This window comes from Pararge aegeria, chromosome 23 (genome assembly GCF_905163445.1).
Source record: "Pararge aegeria chromosome 23, ilParAegt1.1, whole genome shotgun sequence".
Taxonomy (NCBI): domain Eukaryota; kingdom Metazoa; phylum Arthropoda; class Insecta; order Lepidoptera; family Nymphalidae; genus Pararge; species Pararge aegeria.
Window position 1 is genome coordinate 9,211,471 of NC_053202.1, and position 16,481 is coordinate 9,227,951.

The 16,481-nt window shown below is 36.5% G+C and overlaps 2 protein-coding genes across 3 annotated transcripts in view; both read left to right on the forward strand.

The window, feature by feature from the left end:
- The window catches only part of LOC120634167 (cytochrome P450 4C1-like), a 32,479-nt gene extending 24,310 nt beyond the window's left edge, over window positions 1-8,169 (forward strand). For both annotated transcript variants that reach the window (XM_039904592.1, XM_039904593.1), the window contains exons 10-18: window positions 828-917; window positions 1,470-1,583; window positions 2,134-2,319; window positions 3,678-3,868; window positions 4,337-4,400; window positions 5,206-5,392; window positions 5,629-5,780; window positions 6,791-6,970; window positions 8,001-8,169. In XM_039904592.1, coding sequence (XP_039760526.1) covers window positions 828-917; window positions 1,470-1,583; window positions 2,134-2,319; window positions 3,678-3,868; window positions 4,337-4,400; window positions 5,206-5,392; window positions 5,629-5,780; window positions 6,791-6,970; window positions 8,001-8,161 — 1,325 coding nt within the window. In that variant the 3' untranslated portion in view covers window positions 8,162-8,169. The remainder of the gene's footprint in view (window positions 1-827; window positions 918-1,469; window positions 1,584-2,133; window positions 2,320-3,677; window positions 3,869-4,336; window positions 4,401-5,205; window positions 5,393-5,628; window positions 5,781-6,790; window positions 6,971-8,000) is intronic.
- A 1,092-nt stretch (window positions 8,170-9,261) lies between these two features.
- On the forward strand, window positions 9,262-16,185 carry LOC120634170 (fumarylacetoacetate hydrolase domain-containing protein 2). Its single transcript, XM_039904597.1, has 5 exons — window positions 9,262-9,779; window positions 10,518-10,737; window positions 11,415-11,579; window positions 13,891-14,057; window positions 15,626-16,185. The coding sequence occupies exons 1-5, from the start codon at window positions 9,502-9,504 to the stop codon at window positions 15,780-15,782; spliced, it is 987 nt and encodes a 328-aa protein (XP_039760531.1). The 5' UTR covers window positions 9,262-9,501; the 3' UTR covers window positions 15,783-16,185.
- Window positions 16,186-16,481: the final 296 nt, after the last annotated feature.

Sequence of the window (16,481 nt, forward strand, 5' to 3'; positions counted from 1 at the left end):
CAATATCTGCTATCTTTATTAAATTGATTGAAGAACTGAAAAGATAGAAATGAGATTTTTATTTGAATATTTTATATTGGTTTTAAATAAAGTTCATCATAATATCGAACAATTACCGGCCCACTACAAGGCACGGGTGTCCTCCCACAATGAGTAGGGGTTAAGGCTGTAGTCCACCACGCTGGCCCAATGCGGATTGATGGACTCCACATACCTTTGAGAATAGTCTTTAGAACTCTCAGGCATGCAGGTTTCCTCACGATGTTTTCCTTCACCGTCGAAGCAACTGATATTTTTAATTAGGTACCTACTTAAAACGCACATAACTTAGAAAAGTTAGAGGCGCGTGCTCCTACCCACTGCACTATCACCGCTTTACACAGTTTGACAGCATGCACTGAGTGAGATTTTGTTGCTCAGCCTATATCAGCAACCAAGTTATGAGAAGTGAGCGTGTAATTCCTGCGACAGCGTTTGTGTATTGCAGATATATTAAACCCATACTAATCGGTTTCTATACGATGGCGTACCGGAATGCTTAACCGCTTAGCGGTACGCCTTTGTTGGTAGGGTAGTAACTAGCCAGGGCCGATGCCTTCCACCAGACCAGACCAGAGTAAATTCAGAAATTATTAATTTCGTAATTGCCCTGCTGGGAATCAACGTTGGACCTCCAACTTAAATACACAGCCCTCACCGCTGCGCCAAGGAGGTCGTCAAAAAGCCTGCTTTTCATCAAAGCATCTTAGACTGCAATACGTCTTTGGTGTAAGTACATTTTTAGAATAAACCAATGAGATTTTTTGATGTTGCTTTTTAATTCACAGAATTTTGGCATCAATTTAAAAACATCACTTCCGATTGCATGAAAATGGGACACGTAAGTTATATCTACATGGGTCCCTACAAATTTTATGGTAAGAAAAGTCAGGTAACTAATACAATATTTAGTAAGTATTTTAAGGCCCTGAAGTAACACCTAAAGACTTACTTTTACGATCGCGTTAAAGTTATCTATGATTCATATGGAATCGAACGAGAGCCTTTTTTATAGTAACAATTGGCGAAAGAAGCAGGGTATGAGGAACACGTCCTGCCATGTGCGTATGTGCTAAGACTCGTGTGCCACACACAACACACACACACAGTGGCAGTCGACCCCTTTAGACCGGAACACAACATTGCAACATTGAAATAATTACGGGGGAAGTACTTCCGCGAACGAGCTTTGTAATGAAAAACTTTACTACCTACTACTCAAATACTTCACTGCCAGTGACGTAGTGGATTACTTAAAACTGTTTTCCAGTATTTTCTTACAACTGATCTAACAGACCTTATCTGTTAGGTCCTATCAGTTGATCTCATTAGTTTTTCCGAAAAAGTAACATTAAATCAATGTTTTTTCCCCCTACGTTACGGAGCATTCGACCACGCCTAATCTAGCTCAAACTATTTATTATTTTCAGTTCTATCAGATCCCGACGACATATATAAACTGTCCAATATATGTTTGCAAAAGGACCGATTCAGTTACGAGTTCACAAAAGAACTACTCGGGGATGGCTTACTGTTTTCGCCAGGTAAGCACAAATTGCTCTTCTCTTCTCATCCAGCATGTTATAAAATGCAAACTTATATATTAAATGTTCAACAGCACTACTGTGTGCTTTGTGGTGACGGCAATTCAGAATACAGTTGTCACTACCCCTCCTGTGTTTACCCTGCCCTTCGTTAGGTTGCTAAATTGGGCTATTCAATGTAAAAATCAATATTAAAATCGGTATATTCTTTTTCAAGTTGAGCTCGTTCTAAAAATTAAAAAAAATATTTAATAAATCGGACAATAATTTTTCAAGTTTAGCTCGTTCTAAAAATAAATATTAAAATTAATTTATTAATATTATTATTTTTCTAGCATTTATTGATTTACATTTTTCTTTTAAATTTTTAACAATTTTAAAATTATTTACATAAACACAGCACTACAAAAATTAAAAAAAAAACATATTATTATTATAAAGATATTTTACCATTTTAGGTGACAAAAAACCCAGATTCCATGGTTTCCAAAGTCGCCGTAGTGTATTTGATTTTTAAAAAGAACTAAAGTATTGAATTTCCTATTATTAGTGTCAACGTGGAAAAGACATAGAAAGTTAATCAACCCGACATTCAACCAGCAAATTCTCGACGGGTTCATGTCAATCTTCAACAGCCAAGGGAGACGCCTCGTGTCGCAACTGGCAATGGAAGTGGGCAAAGGATCCTTTGATCATTCACCATACGTACGTCAGAATTTCATGGAGACAATATGTTGTAAGTAAATATTATTCAATATCAATGTACAACATAACAATCGAAATCATCAACCCGAAACCGGTCCACTACAGAGCACGGTTATTTGCTTGGAATGTACATTGTTAGACTTTACACGCCTACAAGAAAATTATACCTTTCGTTTTTTAACTTCCCGCTAAAAATCTCAGATTTTCAAAAATCGGGAAGTTATTGCTTTCACCCCGTTTTGCAAAAATCGAGTTTTCATCAGATCTCGACGTTTGAAGGTCACAGGAAGCTTCGAGGTTGTCACGATGTCTGTATGTATGTATGTATGTATGTATGTATGTATGTATGTATGTATGTATGTATGTATGTATGTATGTATGTATGTATGTATGTATGTGTGTGATGTGTGTGTGTATATGTGTGTGTGTGTAAGTATGTGAATCGCTTATAACTTTTAAACGACTTAACCGATCGGAACCAACCAAACGGCGTTCTAAAGTGTTCCAACTTAGATTTCCTGAGAATTTGAACCGATTCGGACCGATAGATTTTGAGAAATTTTGAACCGTTTTCCAAATTTTTTACCTTTAATTGCTTAAAAAGCACATAACTTTGAAAAGCTAGAACGGTGCGTGCCGGGGAAATCATTGCCTATAACCACTTCGCATGGCATGCAAGGAACGTGTTCCTACAAAATGCCTTTCAGTGTCAATTAGCCATCAACCTGAGGCGTCGACGTTAAGGCTCAAGTACCAGTAATGACTTTGGCAATTACGCCCTTCAGACTGAAAGAATGCTGCTTGGCCGAAGATTCCCTGGACGAGCTCTGTTTAGTTTAAGTTTAGTAGAAGTAGACTACTAGTCAACCCATAATAATAATACCACATGACCCTAATATAATGATGATACCATACATAAATGTTGAGTCGACCGTTATTGTTCCGATCGTCGTTTCAGTCAATGGTCTTCTCGCGAAAAGCTTCGACCCACATTTTAAGAAGCTTTCGCTTGGTTGTTGGATCAATGGTCGGTCGCCGTTTCAAGGACTACAGATGGCAGTAGTCCTTGAAACGGCGCGTATTGTGAGGAGGTTCCTCACTCTGGAGCCCTGACCGCCGGTTGCTTGGGCATTCTAAAGCCCCGCAAGCGGAGGGTGGATGTTTTTTTTTATAAATTGTTAATAGTGTTCTTTAGTTTTTTAAGCATTGTTAAAAAAAAAAAAAAAAAAAAAGAATAAATGATAAAAATGATGATACTAATGATATAACAGTGATACATTATTATACAACAGTTGCATAAATAACTTTTATACACAGATACGCGATTTATCAAGTTTCCAGCACGTTGGGGTAAGTAAAAGAACCATTCGTTGTATTATATTTTTTCAGTGACAGCATTGGACGACTCTATCAACGAGGAAGAAGCACTCAACTACGTGAGATCCTTCGAAACTTACATGAACTGCAACATATCAAGATTCCACAGGCCCTGGCTTTATCCAGACATTCTGTACAGCTTCAGCAGTATAAAGAAGAGACACGATGAGTGTGTTAAAGTTCTTAACAGAGTATGTGATTCGGTGAGCATTATCATCACTAATACCAGTTAAGAAATACATTTATAAATTGTAGATTATCATTTTTGTAGTATATCATTTCGTACTAGCTGACAGCGTTTATTACGGTTTCCTGGAATAGAGAGTAGGTAGCGTACGTTACTCATTGTCCTTTTAACTAACAAACAAACAGATGTTCGCATTTATAATAATCATCATCTGCAATGAGAAGGGTTTAAGACCTTAGGTAATAACCACACTGGCCAAGATCGAATTAGTAGACTTCGTAGGCCTTTTAGGACTCACATTTAAAATATTAAGCACTTATTATATTAGTTAGGAATATAGTAACCATCCATTATGGATTAAAAAAGATTACTAAACCAACAGATAGACACACTTTTGAGTTTTTAATTGAATTAGTAAGTAATATACTTAAATTATTATTACTACAAAATTTTTGTTAACATTATTTTACTAATGTTATTTTAGGTGCTGCAAAAGAAACGAGCTCAGCGAAAGCTAAATAAATCTTCTGCGAATAAAGACCACAATGGCAAGTACTTACCCAATTAACTTTTTTCAGTCAGTCTGTCGTAGGTCAGTCTATCGTACGTCAGTCTTTCGCAAGTCAGTCTGTAGTACGTCACTCAGTCGTAAGTTAGTCACCAGAAATAGAAAGATGATTTTTTTTTCCTGTATGTTATAAGTGCAATAAAGTGTTTCTTATTCTTCTAAATATCTCAGTGCCAAAGTCTTCGAACAGTGCATTTTTCCAGTGCTGGCTTATGGCTCTGAGACGTGGACCACGACAGAATAACTATGACAGACAAACAACTTAATAAGGCACAGGGGATGCTTATGCTATTAAAGCTTTGCTTGGAGGAGGAGCCATTAGGAGATCCGTTGCAAAACCATAATTACTAACATAGCTTAAAGAGTCGTGAAGCAAAAGTGACAATGGGCGGGGCACATAGCTCGGAGAACCAATGGATGTTGGAGTCCCAAGGTGCTCGAATGGCGATCTCGCACTGATCCCTGTCGATGTGGACGAATGACACCAAACGAATCTTAGGGAGCCGCTAGACCCACGACCGTGATATTTGGATCTTCCTACAAAGTACATTGGTTAACATGATGATGACGATTTGGTGCTAATTTCCCTTTTCTTGAAATCTAACGAAAGTTCGTAACGCAATCTACGGTAAATCAGTTAATTCCTAGAAAGCAACGAAACGATTTTTCTATTCAAACCGGTTAAATAAACGAAACTGAAACCTTAACCAAAGATTCCTTGTTCTTGAGTTTGTTCCAGTTTTCAAGCATTGCAAGTATTAATTTCTGAACTAAATTTATAACAGGGCCGAAGCTGAAAGTGTTTATGGATTTACTAATGGACTTAGACGAAGGGCAATTGACGGACCGAGAGATAAGAGATGAGATGAACACAATCATCATGGCGGGACACGATACGTCAGCGAACGTTACAGTGTTTGCTTTGCTTTTGATCGGATCCTATCCTGAAGTGCAAGAGAAAATATTTAAAGAGCAAGTATTACAAAATATTCCTTGACTTGTATACAATGATCAATTACTATAGATTCAGTGGATCGCCGTGCTAGAAGGCTTATCGGTGACCTAGCAAATAAAAAACTTCAGAGTTTGGAATTCTATAAAATATATTTCGGAGTGTGCTCAAGAACTGTTTGATCTAGTCCCCCCTCACCTTTTTACCATCGAACTATTACAGTGTGTGTAGTCTAATATAAGTTGAAAATTTTCAGATTATGTGAAGTTTTTGGAGGCACAGACCGAGACGTGGAAAAACAAGATTTGTCAAGGCTTGTTTATTTGGAAGCAGTTCTTAAAGAAACCATGCGGTATTATGTGATGGCGCCCTTCGTTGGTAGATTTCTTGATCAGGACGTGGAATTAAGTACTTAATTATTTTTTTAATCCAATATTAATATTTCATACCATGTTTTGAAGACTTCATGGCGCAGTGGTCAACGCTGTGGTCTTATAAATGGAAGGACCCGCGTTCGGTCGCCGGCGGAAGCAATTTTTGAATCAATGATTTTCGATTTTTCTCTGGTATAGTCTGGTTGGAGGCTTCAACCGAGTTACCACCCTACCGATAAAAACGTGCTACTCAGCGGTTTAGCTTTCCCGTACGATGTCATATAGAAAACGTGTATGGTGTATGATTTAGAACTGCCATACACGTAAAAAGTTAGTCCGCTACTAACGATCCGATACTTAGACTGCAGATTTCAGTTGTTTGCAGCAGTTGAAGGGCTAAATTAAAGTGGAATAAAAAAAATTAAATTGGAGCATTACTAATTACGTTCATTACTCATAATAGACTTATAATAGTCGAGGTCCTAGTAACCTTTTCGAAATGACCTTGTATAACGAGGGATACCAACATCCCTTCTCAATATAATATAATCCGAATCGTGGTTACTATACGATTGATGAATTTATTAACGACAAGGCTGCTTGGAAGAAGGCTCTGCAGGGTGATTACGAATCTCGCGACAGGCTTGCGACAGCCGTATATCTTGCAATCACTGCTGTCAAACGTCACTTTTCCATAAAATAAATAAACAAAAGTGACGTTTGACAGCAGTGATTTTAAGATTTACGCCTTTCGCATGCCTGTCACAGATACCCAATCACCCTGTTGCTCTCATACCTCACAAGATAGAAAATTTTAAAGATTGTAAACTGTAAAATGATGTTCAAAAAGACCAATCTGCTGAGTTTCTTGCCGGCTCTTCTCGGTGGAATCTGGCTTCCGAGCCTGTGCTATAGTTACTAGAAATAGACTGACTTGACGTTTCAACAGTGCTAATAAACTAGGCGTACATGAAATAAATAAATTTTGAATTTTGATATTTTTTTTTAATTTTAAAAGGAATGTGAAACGCCTCTGCATTACAGAAAACTACACAATCAAAGCTGGGCACGATTGCATGTTGCTGCTGTATGGTATTCATCGCAACCCACTGTGGGGTCCGGATGTGGACGACTTCCGGCCCGAGAGATGGTTGGATCCTGCGACTCTACCCAAAAATCCTAATGCCTTCGTTGGATTCAGCCTCGGGAAAAGAAACTGTATAGGTAGGTGGCCAGTGGTTAGGAAAGTGATGGGTGGCCTACGGCCTACGGCCCCTTTTCATTGTGGGAGGAGGCCCGTGCCCTGTAGAGGGGTGGTAATGGTTTATATGGTGATAGCACCAAACCTATGTTTGTATGTTTTAAAATGATGTTATTATATTATATTATGCTAGTCTCTCAATGACTAGAAAAATTATAATCTATCTGATACAAAATACCTAGCTAAAATATTAACAATATCGAAAACTGAAGTACTCATGAAGGTGGTATTTTTACTGTGTATATAGAAGGCTAAATCACGTAGATTTTCATCGAAGATTGCCTGACTAAATTCTCAGGCATCTATTAGGCAGTAAAAATGAACTTACCCACAATAGTTGAAATTCTAAAAAAAAAAACATCGCTTTTGTATTATTATGTAGATAATAGAACGTTAAATCTTTCTGTCAAGTCGTTCTTTCTAAGCCTCTTGGTGTTCTTCTTAACTCCAGACGCAAAAACGACGGGTGTTATAAGTTTCACGTGTCTATGTGTTTGTGTATGCGTATGAGTGTGTGTAAGTGTGTGTGTGTGTGTGTGTGTGTGTGTGTGTGTGTGTGTGTGTGTGTGTGTGTGTGTGTGTATGTCATAGCTCCTGCACGGAGCTTTGACGATTTGATTTTAATTTAGTTTTTTGGTTTGGAAGGTCAATTGTTCGGGAGTGTTTGCTATTTTTGATGAAAATCGGTCCAAGATGGCCGCATCCGCTAAATGGCGGAATGACATATTTTTTACAACTCCCTCAATATACCCATATCATCATATAAAAGGGCATGACTAGAAAATACTATACACTATGATCAATTACAAAACCAAGATGGCTGCCACCACCAAATGACGAAACACATTTCTTTTTTACAACTTCACCAAGTAAAATAATGTACACTATATTGAAAGTCGGGGTTTTTTTATTTTTAGTTTTTATTTACTCGGTGAAATTTTGCTTGTTCAATGACCCAGCCGATACGCAGTAACTTAATAAGCATATTCGCAGGAAAAGCCTACGCAATGATGTCAATGAAAGCACAGCTAAGCCATGTCCTCCGCCGGTACAGGATACGCGCAGACCATACCAAGCTTGTGGTAAAGCTGGACGTCCTACTCAAACCGGTGGCGGGACACTTCGTTTCTATTGAGGACAGATTAAAATTATAAATGACTGATTCACTGTTTTATTTTACCCGACTATATGTTTTGTTTTTCACTATATATCGGCTCACACTAGCTTACATTGTCACCTGGTGGGATTATCTTGTTTTAGAATTATATTGGTTCATTGGTAAACCGTAATTCTCGAAAGACGTTGCGGACCCCAACCCCCTTATTAATTAATAAATGTGGCTTAACGTCAGATCCACGTGACCATTCCAACGTTATTGTTATTATCTACCTCATTTATTAGTCAGTTCAACGTTGAACTGAATTCAGAAAATCCAACCCGTGATCTCAAATATGTTAGCCACTAGACCAACGCCACATATCTTGGAACATCTCTGATGATACGACACGTCATGATGATGATGATGATGACACTGTTTTTTGTATGTAAGTACCTGTTTTTTTTTAAATTACCCTTTAAATGTAAGCGCACGCAATTCAGTAGCGCCTACTTTAAATAAAGAAATAAGATATGCAGCATATTAAAAACAAGTTTTGTGACTGAGCTCGTCCGGGGAAATACTACAGCCATGCTTATTTCTGCCGCTAAGCAGCATTGTTGCAATGTTGTGTTCCGGTCTGTGTGGTTGCCGGGGTAATTTCAAGTACATGAGGATCAAAAATGTTCCTTTTTTTAAAGGCGTTGGTTTCCCATTTACTTGTAAAAAAAAGAACTGCGTATTTGCTATTAAAATAGGATATTAAGATACTTATTATTTTATATACCTACCTAAGTATTTATTAAATATTCATTCCTAAACTAAGAATAATATTATGGTATTTTACGTTATTAATGAGCAGTCGAGCTCTCATGTTCATGCTCGTCGTTAATCATTCGTAATATCAATAAAGTTATGCCTACAGATGCCAATTAAATGGTCTTAAGGTTTTGACTGATAAATTCATTGCTTAAAATTTTACTACTGGTTTTAATCATCCGTGGTTTTGCTTAGGCATCATAGATCCACGATTTGGACAATGAGGATACAAACACTAAGTGCATAGCATCCCATTACGAGACGATTGGCCTGCGCTGTCATTTTTATCCAGTGTCAAGTGTCAGCCATCAAATGTCAACTGTCAAATAACACAGCTGGAGTTGAACTCAGGGAGAGGGATGACAAAACTCCAAAGAATAACAAATACTATTAATTATGTAATTTACAGATTTGATTACTGACTGTATTCAATAATCAATTAGATTCAAGTAGAAAAATATAAAGTAAATTGGTGGACAGAACATTAATAAACGTGTAACCTTCAAAGTTCCGCTGGTTACATAATTAATTGTTTTGTTTACTCAAATCTATCGCTGCCGATTCGACGGCCACTCCACAATGAACAAGACAATCTGGGCTCGGCGCGCGATAACGTGTATAAAAACCCACTTTCCGGTGAAAAAAGTTATCAATTACCCAAGTTTTGTTCGGAGGTTTAGTGTAAGTGGAAATAGAAATATGAAGCTAGTTCAGTTTGTTTATAAGAGTAATCCAAGCGATGTCCGCGCCGGAATACTGAAAGGCGACAGCGTGGTCGACATAAATAAGGCTGATAGTAGTTTACCTAGCACTGTACTGGAAATTTTAAGGAATGGTGACATTGGCAAGGTTAAGAGGTAATATTTATCAGTATTTTTTTGTGTCAAAAAGTGTCGAAAAAAAGATTTAAAAAAAAGAACGGCTTCCAAATATGAATTTTTTGAAACTGACATTTAGATTTTTGAGGATGGATAGCATGCTTCAGAGGTTAAAGAAACTAATGATCAAATTACCAATTATCTGATTGACTCTGTTTGTTAAATAGTCATTAGCATTGATCCACATGGACTTTATGTGACAATAAAGCAGACATTCACACACCTCTGAGAGCATTATGAAGAACTTGCAGAATCACCTCAGAATGTTTATACAGTTAGGTAAAGCAATGATATTGAAATGTTTAAAATGCACTAAGCTAAGTTAGTGGTAAAGCTGATGTCCTAACTACTTCACCATCTTCTACTATGCTTCAATAGTAAATGAAATACAAAATAGAAATAGAATGAGTTATAAAACATAAATACAATAAAAAAGATTTTATAATGTACCAATGCTTGTTTCTATTATTGTCTAATATTTTTAAAGCATGCTTTACATTCAAAAGTAATGAAAAGATTATTTTCATTATAACTAAATTAAGGAAGAGTAGATAGAGTATACACAAACAAAGCTGTTTATCAAAAAAAAAAATATTTATTAAACTGCCTTGATTGTTAAAAAAAAAATATATTTCTAATTTTATAGTTTTATGTCATGACACTACTTTAACAGTTATAAATATTACTTGCTTACTGTATGTTTTCTTGATGTTATAGATTACAATCATCTTCTGCGGCCCTAGTACCTCTGTCATCAGTGGATCTAGCTGCACCAGTCCATGGGGTTGACAAAGTGCTATGTGTAGGTCTGAACTACAAGGACCACTGTGAAGAGCAGAAGTTGACGCCTCCAGAGGTTCCCATGATCTTCAGCAAGTTTTCCAGTACCATTAATGGGCCTAAAGATGCTGTAAAACTGCGGACACAAGTTACTGATGTAAGATTTTATCAAGTTTCTTTTCAGCTTAGCTTTTTAATGCATGTTTGGTTCTACAAGCCTTCAGAATACATAATTTGACTAATTAATATTATTTTAGGACGAAAAAATAATACCTTAATAATAAAATCACTTTTGCTACCAGTAGTCTTCTATTGTTTTGTCAACATATAAGTTTCTTATACAAAAGTTGAAAAACTACATAATATACACTGAACCTTCACACCGCCTCGCCCGCTTTCTACTAAATAAACTTTTTTCCCACATTTAATAAACTCTCATCCCCTGTTTACTGTCTGGGGGTGAAATTCTTATAAATCCTGAAACACACATTTACTATATTTATTGCCAACCTAAATACTAATTTTCATTATTATAGTTTGAAAAATAATGGACTATAAACTTGCATCCCCTAGTTGACCCTCTTATGGGTTAAATCGAAAAGTTGTAATCTTGCTTAAAATTGAGCTACCAAATGCAAAAAAAGAGTTCAAATCTGACAGGCAAAGAGATGAACACTGAATAGGCACTCTTGCTTTAAAGGTATACCTGGAATTCCTTTTAATGTTTAATTTTCTAAGTAATAATTACTACCTTGGATTAACTAAAGAAAATACAAAATGTTTAGTATTGGTATAAATGTACTTACAAATTATAAAAAAAAATAATGTCCTCAGAAAGTCGACTGGGAAGTGGAATTGACAGTTGTAATAGGGAAGCAAGCCAGCAATGTTAAAGCATCTGAAGCATTTGATTATATTGCTGGTTATACAATAGCTCAAGACATCAGCGCACGAAACTGGCAGAAGGCTAAGAATGGAGGACAATTCCTACTTGGCAAGGTAAATATATGTATACTTTTAAATGTATAAATTCTGATTTGGTCTGACTTGGTTTGGTGGGATGCCTCATAGAAGTGGGAAATTAAAATTTAGAGGTACATTATGTACTGTCTCGGACACTTATCTGTGGAACCGAAAATATAATAGTTTCTGAGTAAATACAAATAATACAATAAAAATTTAAATCATGTGACTCCCGTCACTTTATGGGTACGCGTCCCGACCCGTAGGTACTATGCGCGTGTAGGTCTTTATCTTCAATAGGGTTGTCATAAGTAAACACTTAGAATGTTTTGAATTACTGCAGCGACTAAAAATGGAAAAGTGTGCCGAGCAGCCACATAGTATTTAAGGTCACTTTTTAGTTTGCGACATACTGAAATCGAATCAGTTCATTGCCACACTCTTAAGAGCTTAAAGTTTACTATCGTCCTAGTGATAGTAATCGGGAAACTCAACTTGCTCTCTGAGGCACGCGGTAGACAACATCAATTTCCTACTCTATTTTAGTCAATAATCATTTTTGAGCCCAGCTCAGAAATAGTACCCAATTTTACGGACTATAAATATTACTATCACATTTATAATATGACTAGCGTACCCAGCCCGCTTCGCCAGGCTAGATTTTGCTTTATTTTATTTAAACAATAAACTTACATCATTAAATTTTTAATTGAAGTCTCATAATATATTAAATCATTTATTTCTCTCAGTATTCATTCTCTTCTATTCTCATCTCGAGCGGGTGAAGATCATTATCTACACCCAACAATAGAATATCATCATAGTAAATAAAAGCTGTATTTAATAGTTTGTCAGTTCAAAAATAGGAGTGCTCCGATCGTCACCAAACTTTACAGGATTACTCGCCAGATCAATCCGGAGATTCCCTGAAAGTTTCATTGAAATCGGTCTAGCCGTTTCGGAGCCTATACGGAACATACCCACACACTTTCTCATTTACATATATAGATAGATATGATTTTCGGAACCTATACGGTTCGATGCACAGTGATTTTCAAAATGCAAAGTAATGTCTGCAAAAACGGGCATCCGATTGACATTATCTGAAGTGCATTATATCACTCTCCAAATAAGAAGTAATCTGTTGGAATAAGATAATGTATCTCAAACACTCAGAAGTTGTTTGTTACTTGTAGGTATTGAGAGGTTTAAGAGAAGTTTTGTTAGGCTTCATTTGGGTTTAAGAATAACAACATAATCCTGACTGTCGGGGCAGAAATATCATAATCCTACTTTTGCTCGTTACGTTGTACATGTAGTTTAAAAGTTTGAAAAGTAGTCTTTGACCAAGCTTTGTGGCTTTGACACAGTTTAGCTATTTTAGTGTCTATAATTGTAAATATAATGCGCCGTGTGGTTACGGCAGATCATAGTATAGATGTCACCAACCCTCCTCGTCCCGCCGATATCGTAAAAGGCGACTAAGGAAATGTAACGGATAGCAGAGCAGCAACGTCTTCAGCGCAAGTACCACCATCTAATGCGATGAACAGTCTATCTACCTAGCGTGGTGATCTATCTACCTAGCGTGGTGATTATGGGCCTCCCCTTGGGAGAAGAATAGTCCAGCAGTGGACTGTTATGGGTTATTGATGCTGATGATGCTTTACAGGTTGCTAGAGTCAAATGGCACAAAATCTTCCGAAAGGTTGTAAGTGGAAGGGGTCACGACCCTCAGCAATGAGAAAAACGACGTAGAGAGACCAATGCATGGCTTAACCGGATCCAAATAGTTTGCATCCTGGATAAGGCCATTGGATATTATATTGTATCCGGGAAAATAAAGGATTCCTGCACGGCTAGCATGGGCAGACAATTATCTCCCCGGGAAAGGATAAAATGTATCTTCCCGCACAAGTTGAAAAATCCAATACACATATACTATGTGTAATAATAAACAGGGGCTAATTTCTCCTACTCCCTGTTCCCTTGCTTTAGCAGGTGGACACTTTAATTATATCCCTTGTCAGAGGATATAATTTTTGTCTCCTGCTTATGCTAGCCCTGCTGAGGGACTTTTAAAAACCGTTATAAACGCGGACAAGGTTTATCACCTAGGTATAAACAAGGCAACACTTCGCAGAGAATGCAAAGAACACGTCCTGTAACGTAACGCCCTGCGTTCATCAACCTGAGGTGTTAAGCCTCATCTGCCTGTACTTACACCGGCAACTTCGCCCGTCAGACTGGACAGGAGACTGGAACACAGCATATGTATGAGTATACATATATGAGTATGGTTTTTAAATGGCGTAATTATCAAAGATTAATTAATGTATTCTTGCAGTCTATGGACACGTTCTGTCCAATCGGGCCCTGCATCACCACGAGCGATGAGATCGGCGACCCGCAGAATTTGGAGATCAAGTGCAGCATCAACGGAGTCCTGAAGCAGAAAAGCAGAACTGACCAGCTGGTCCACAAAATTCCCACCATAATCGAGAGATTGACGTCGTATGTACATTATTCCTACCCTGCCCTGATTTCACATTTCTGCTATCATTTCAGTAACGTTTCCAATATGATCCGTATTAATAATGTGACAGTAAAAAAATATATATTGATAAATCAAATCCAGTTTAACAAATTTATTTCATACATCTTCAATTCCTTTATTCGTTTATTTATATGAAAAAATATAAGGACAAACGATCCGCCTTAGATGGCATGCAAAAAAACTAAATAATAATAATGTTTTAAATCAATCGACATTATTATAATAAGAAATAAATTTCAAGACTGATATAAAAACTATAAAGATCAGATCTATTATTACTCATGTCAAATTATAATATCAATATAAATGTCAAACTATAATATTGTGTCTGTTAAATATTCTTGGATGATATAATAATATATGGTATTTCCCAATAAGCAATATTTTATCTTATCTCTGGTGATCTTGTACGATAATACAATACAATTGCAGAGCTCTTATAGTTTACCAATTTCCTGCCTTCCATCCTCTATTCTACTTTTAATTTTCCCATATCCGCGGGAGGTTCTGATTGGCCAGAGAGAAAGCGCGACAAAACAGTAATTCTACATTGACCAATAAGAGAAGAGTTGATATTTTTTCGATTCAAGATTTAAATTATTGCTATTATCGTATCACATCTAGTTACAATACTGGGCAACGTTCCTGTCAATAGATGGCGTTCTTTCGGTACCATATATAAATAGTTAGTTTTTAAGGGATCAAATAATAAAACTAAAGTAGGAAATATCAGACTCGGCTCTCAGTACAATATTTTACTCTTAATTTAGTATAGAAGCAAATTAACCTAGGTATAAAGTAACCCTTATTAATTTTATTTTTTTATTGATAAAAAAAACCCTTGTTGATTAAAATAGCTGTTAGTAACCCGCGTTCTTTCGTTTGCGTTTATTACTCTTATATATTCTTTGCATCCACTTCGAAATATAAATAAAACCTTTGATAAGTAACCTCCTTTGTTGCCATGTTTCGGAGTAAAATATCGATCTTTGAATTACACGACAGACTATATAATTAATTTTGCTGCTAAACCAAAATAACAATATTATGGATCTATACCTACACAACTTTTGCCGGCTGCTGCTCGCATGTATTTGGACAGTCCAGGAATTTGGATTTATCTCAAATAATTTTATCAAAATAATGCTCCAATTTCAAAGCATGTTTAAGAAAATACTATTTTAAGTAATCGTTGTAAAGGCCCCTTGAAAGCGAGGGATTAATTTTTTGTTTTCCGCGTCTCGTATTTATTTGACGGCTGATTTGCGCAATGGGTAGCGACCCTGCTTTCTGAGTCCAAGGCTGTGGGTTCTATTCCCAAAACTGAAAAATGTTTGTCACATGCATGTTTTTAAGTGTCTGTGTATTTATCTGTATACTATAAGCATTTTTGTCGTCTGTAACACCAGCTAAGCAATACTTAAGGCCTAGTTGGCGATGTGTGTATTTTCGTAGTAATTTTTTTATGAGTCATAAGAAAGCATCAGTTGTTAGTGTGAGCTGAACGGCTTTATTATCTTTCCAGGGTAATGACACTTCTGCCTGGTGACATAATCCTGACGGGCACTCCGGGTGGAGTTGGCATGTATCGCGACCCCCCAGAGTATCTGAAACCCGGTGACGTCATCCACAGCGAGATACAGAACATCGGTGTCCTTGAGACCAGGGTGCAAGCGTTTTAGAAGAGTTTGCGGACAAATTTGACCAAAATTATATTCATTATCATCCCCATCAGCATGACTACACCTGGTTAGGGCCAAAATATTTATGGCAATTGTACCCGAATTTTATCAAGAAATTCGCTCTTCTTTTTTTTAATAACTTCTCCGAATATATACGGGACAATCCTAAAGGCAAAATCTCATTTATTTATGTCATATGTGCTCGTTGGATTTAAATAATAAAGAATCAAATGAAGTCAACATAAATGGAGCACAAATTATAGGACTGAAAAAAATCATTCACATTTATCTACAAGCTGTATTGTCTATATAATTTATATATCACAATGTGTATATAGGTAAACACTTTAAAAAGTTTTTATATATTTTTATTGTAACTATATATCTAGAATAAAGAAAAGAAACGAACAATTTAAAATGTAATTATGTTACTTGAAATGTTTATAATTTTGAATATAATATCTAAGGAAGTAAATATAATATTGAGGACGTAATATTTTATTTAATACCCTATTCCCACAGCAGGTTCTGAGTATTATTAATTAGCACTACTAGCTGACCGTGGATTCACTCGAGTTTGTTTCGGTTGTATTAAATTTTTTTGTGGAAAACTTCGCAATGATCGGTCGGTTCGCTTTCTTACCCTTATATCGGAATAACGACTTAATATCGCTGGTTTTACAGTCGCAAATTCTTTTC

Excerpts from the sequence above, each read along its gene's own strand:
- LOC120634170 (XM_039904597.1), top strand. The coding sequence starts at position 9,502 with ATGAACAAGACAATCTGGGCTCGGCGCGCGATAACGTGTATAAAAACC. Across the intron at positions 9,780-10,517 it reads GACATTGGCAAGGTTAAGAG|ATTACAATCATCTTCTGCGG; the intron begins GTAATATTTATC and ends TTGATGTTATAG. Across the intron at positions 10,738-11,414 it reads TGCGGACACAAGTTACTGAT|AAAGTCGACTGGGAAGTGGA; the intron begins GTAAGATTTTAT and ends TAATGTCCTCAG.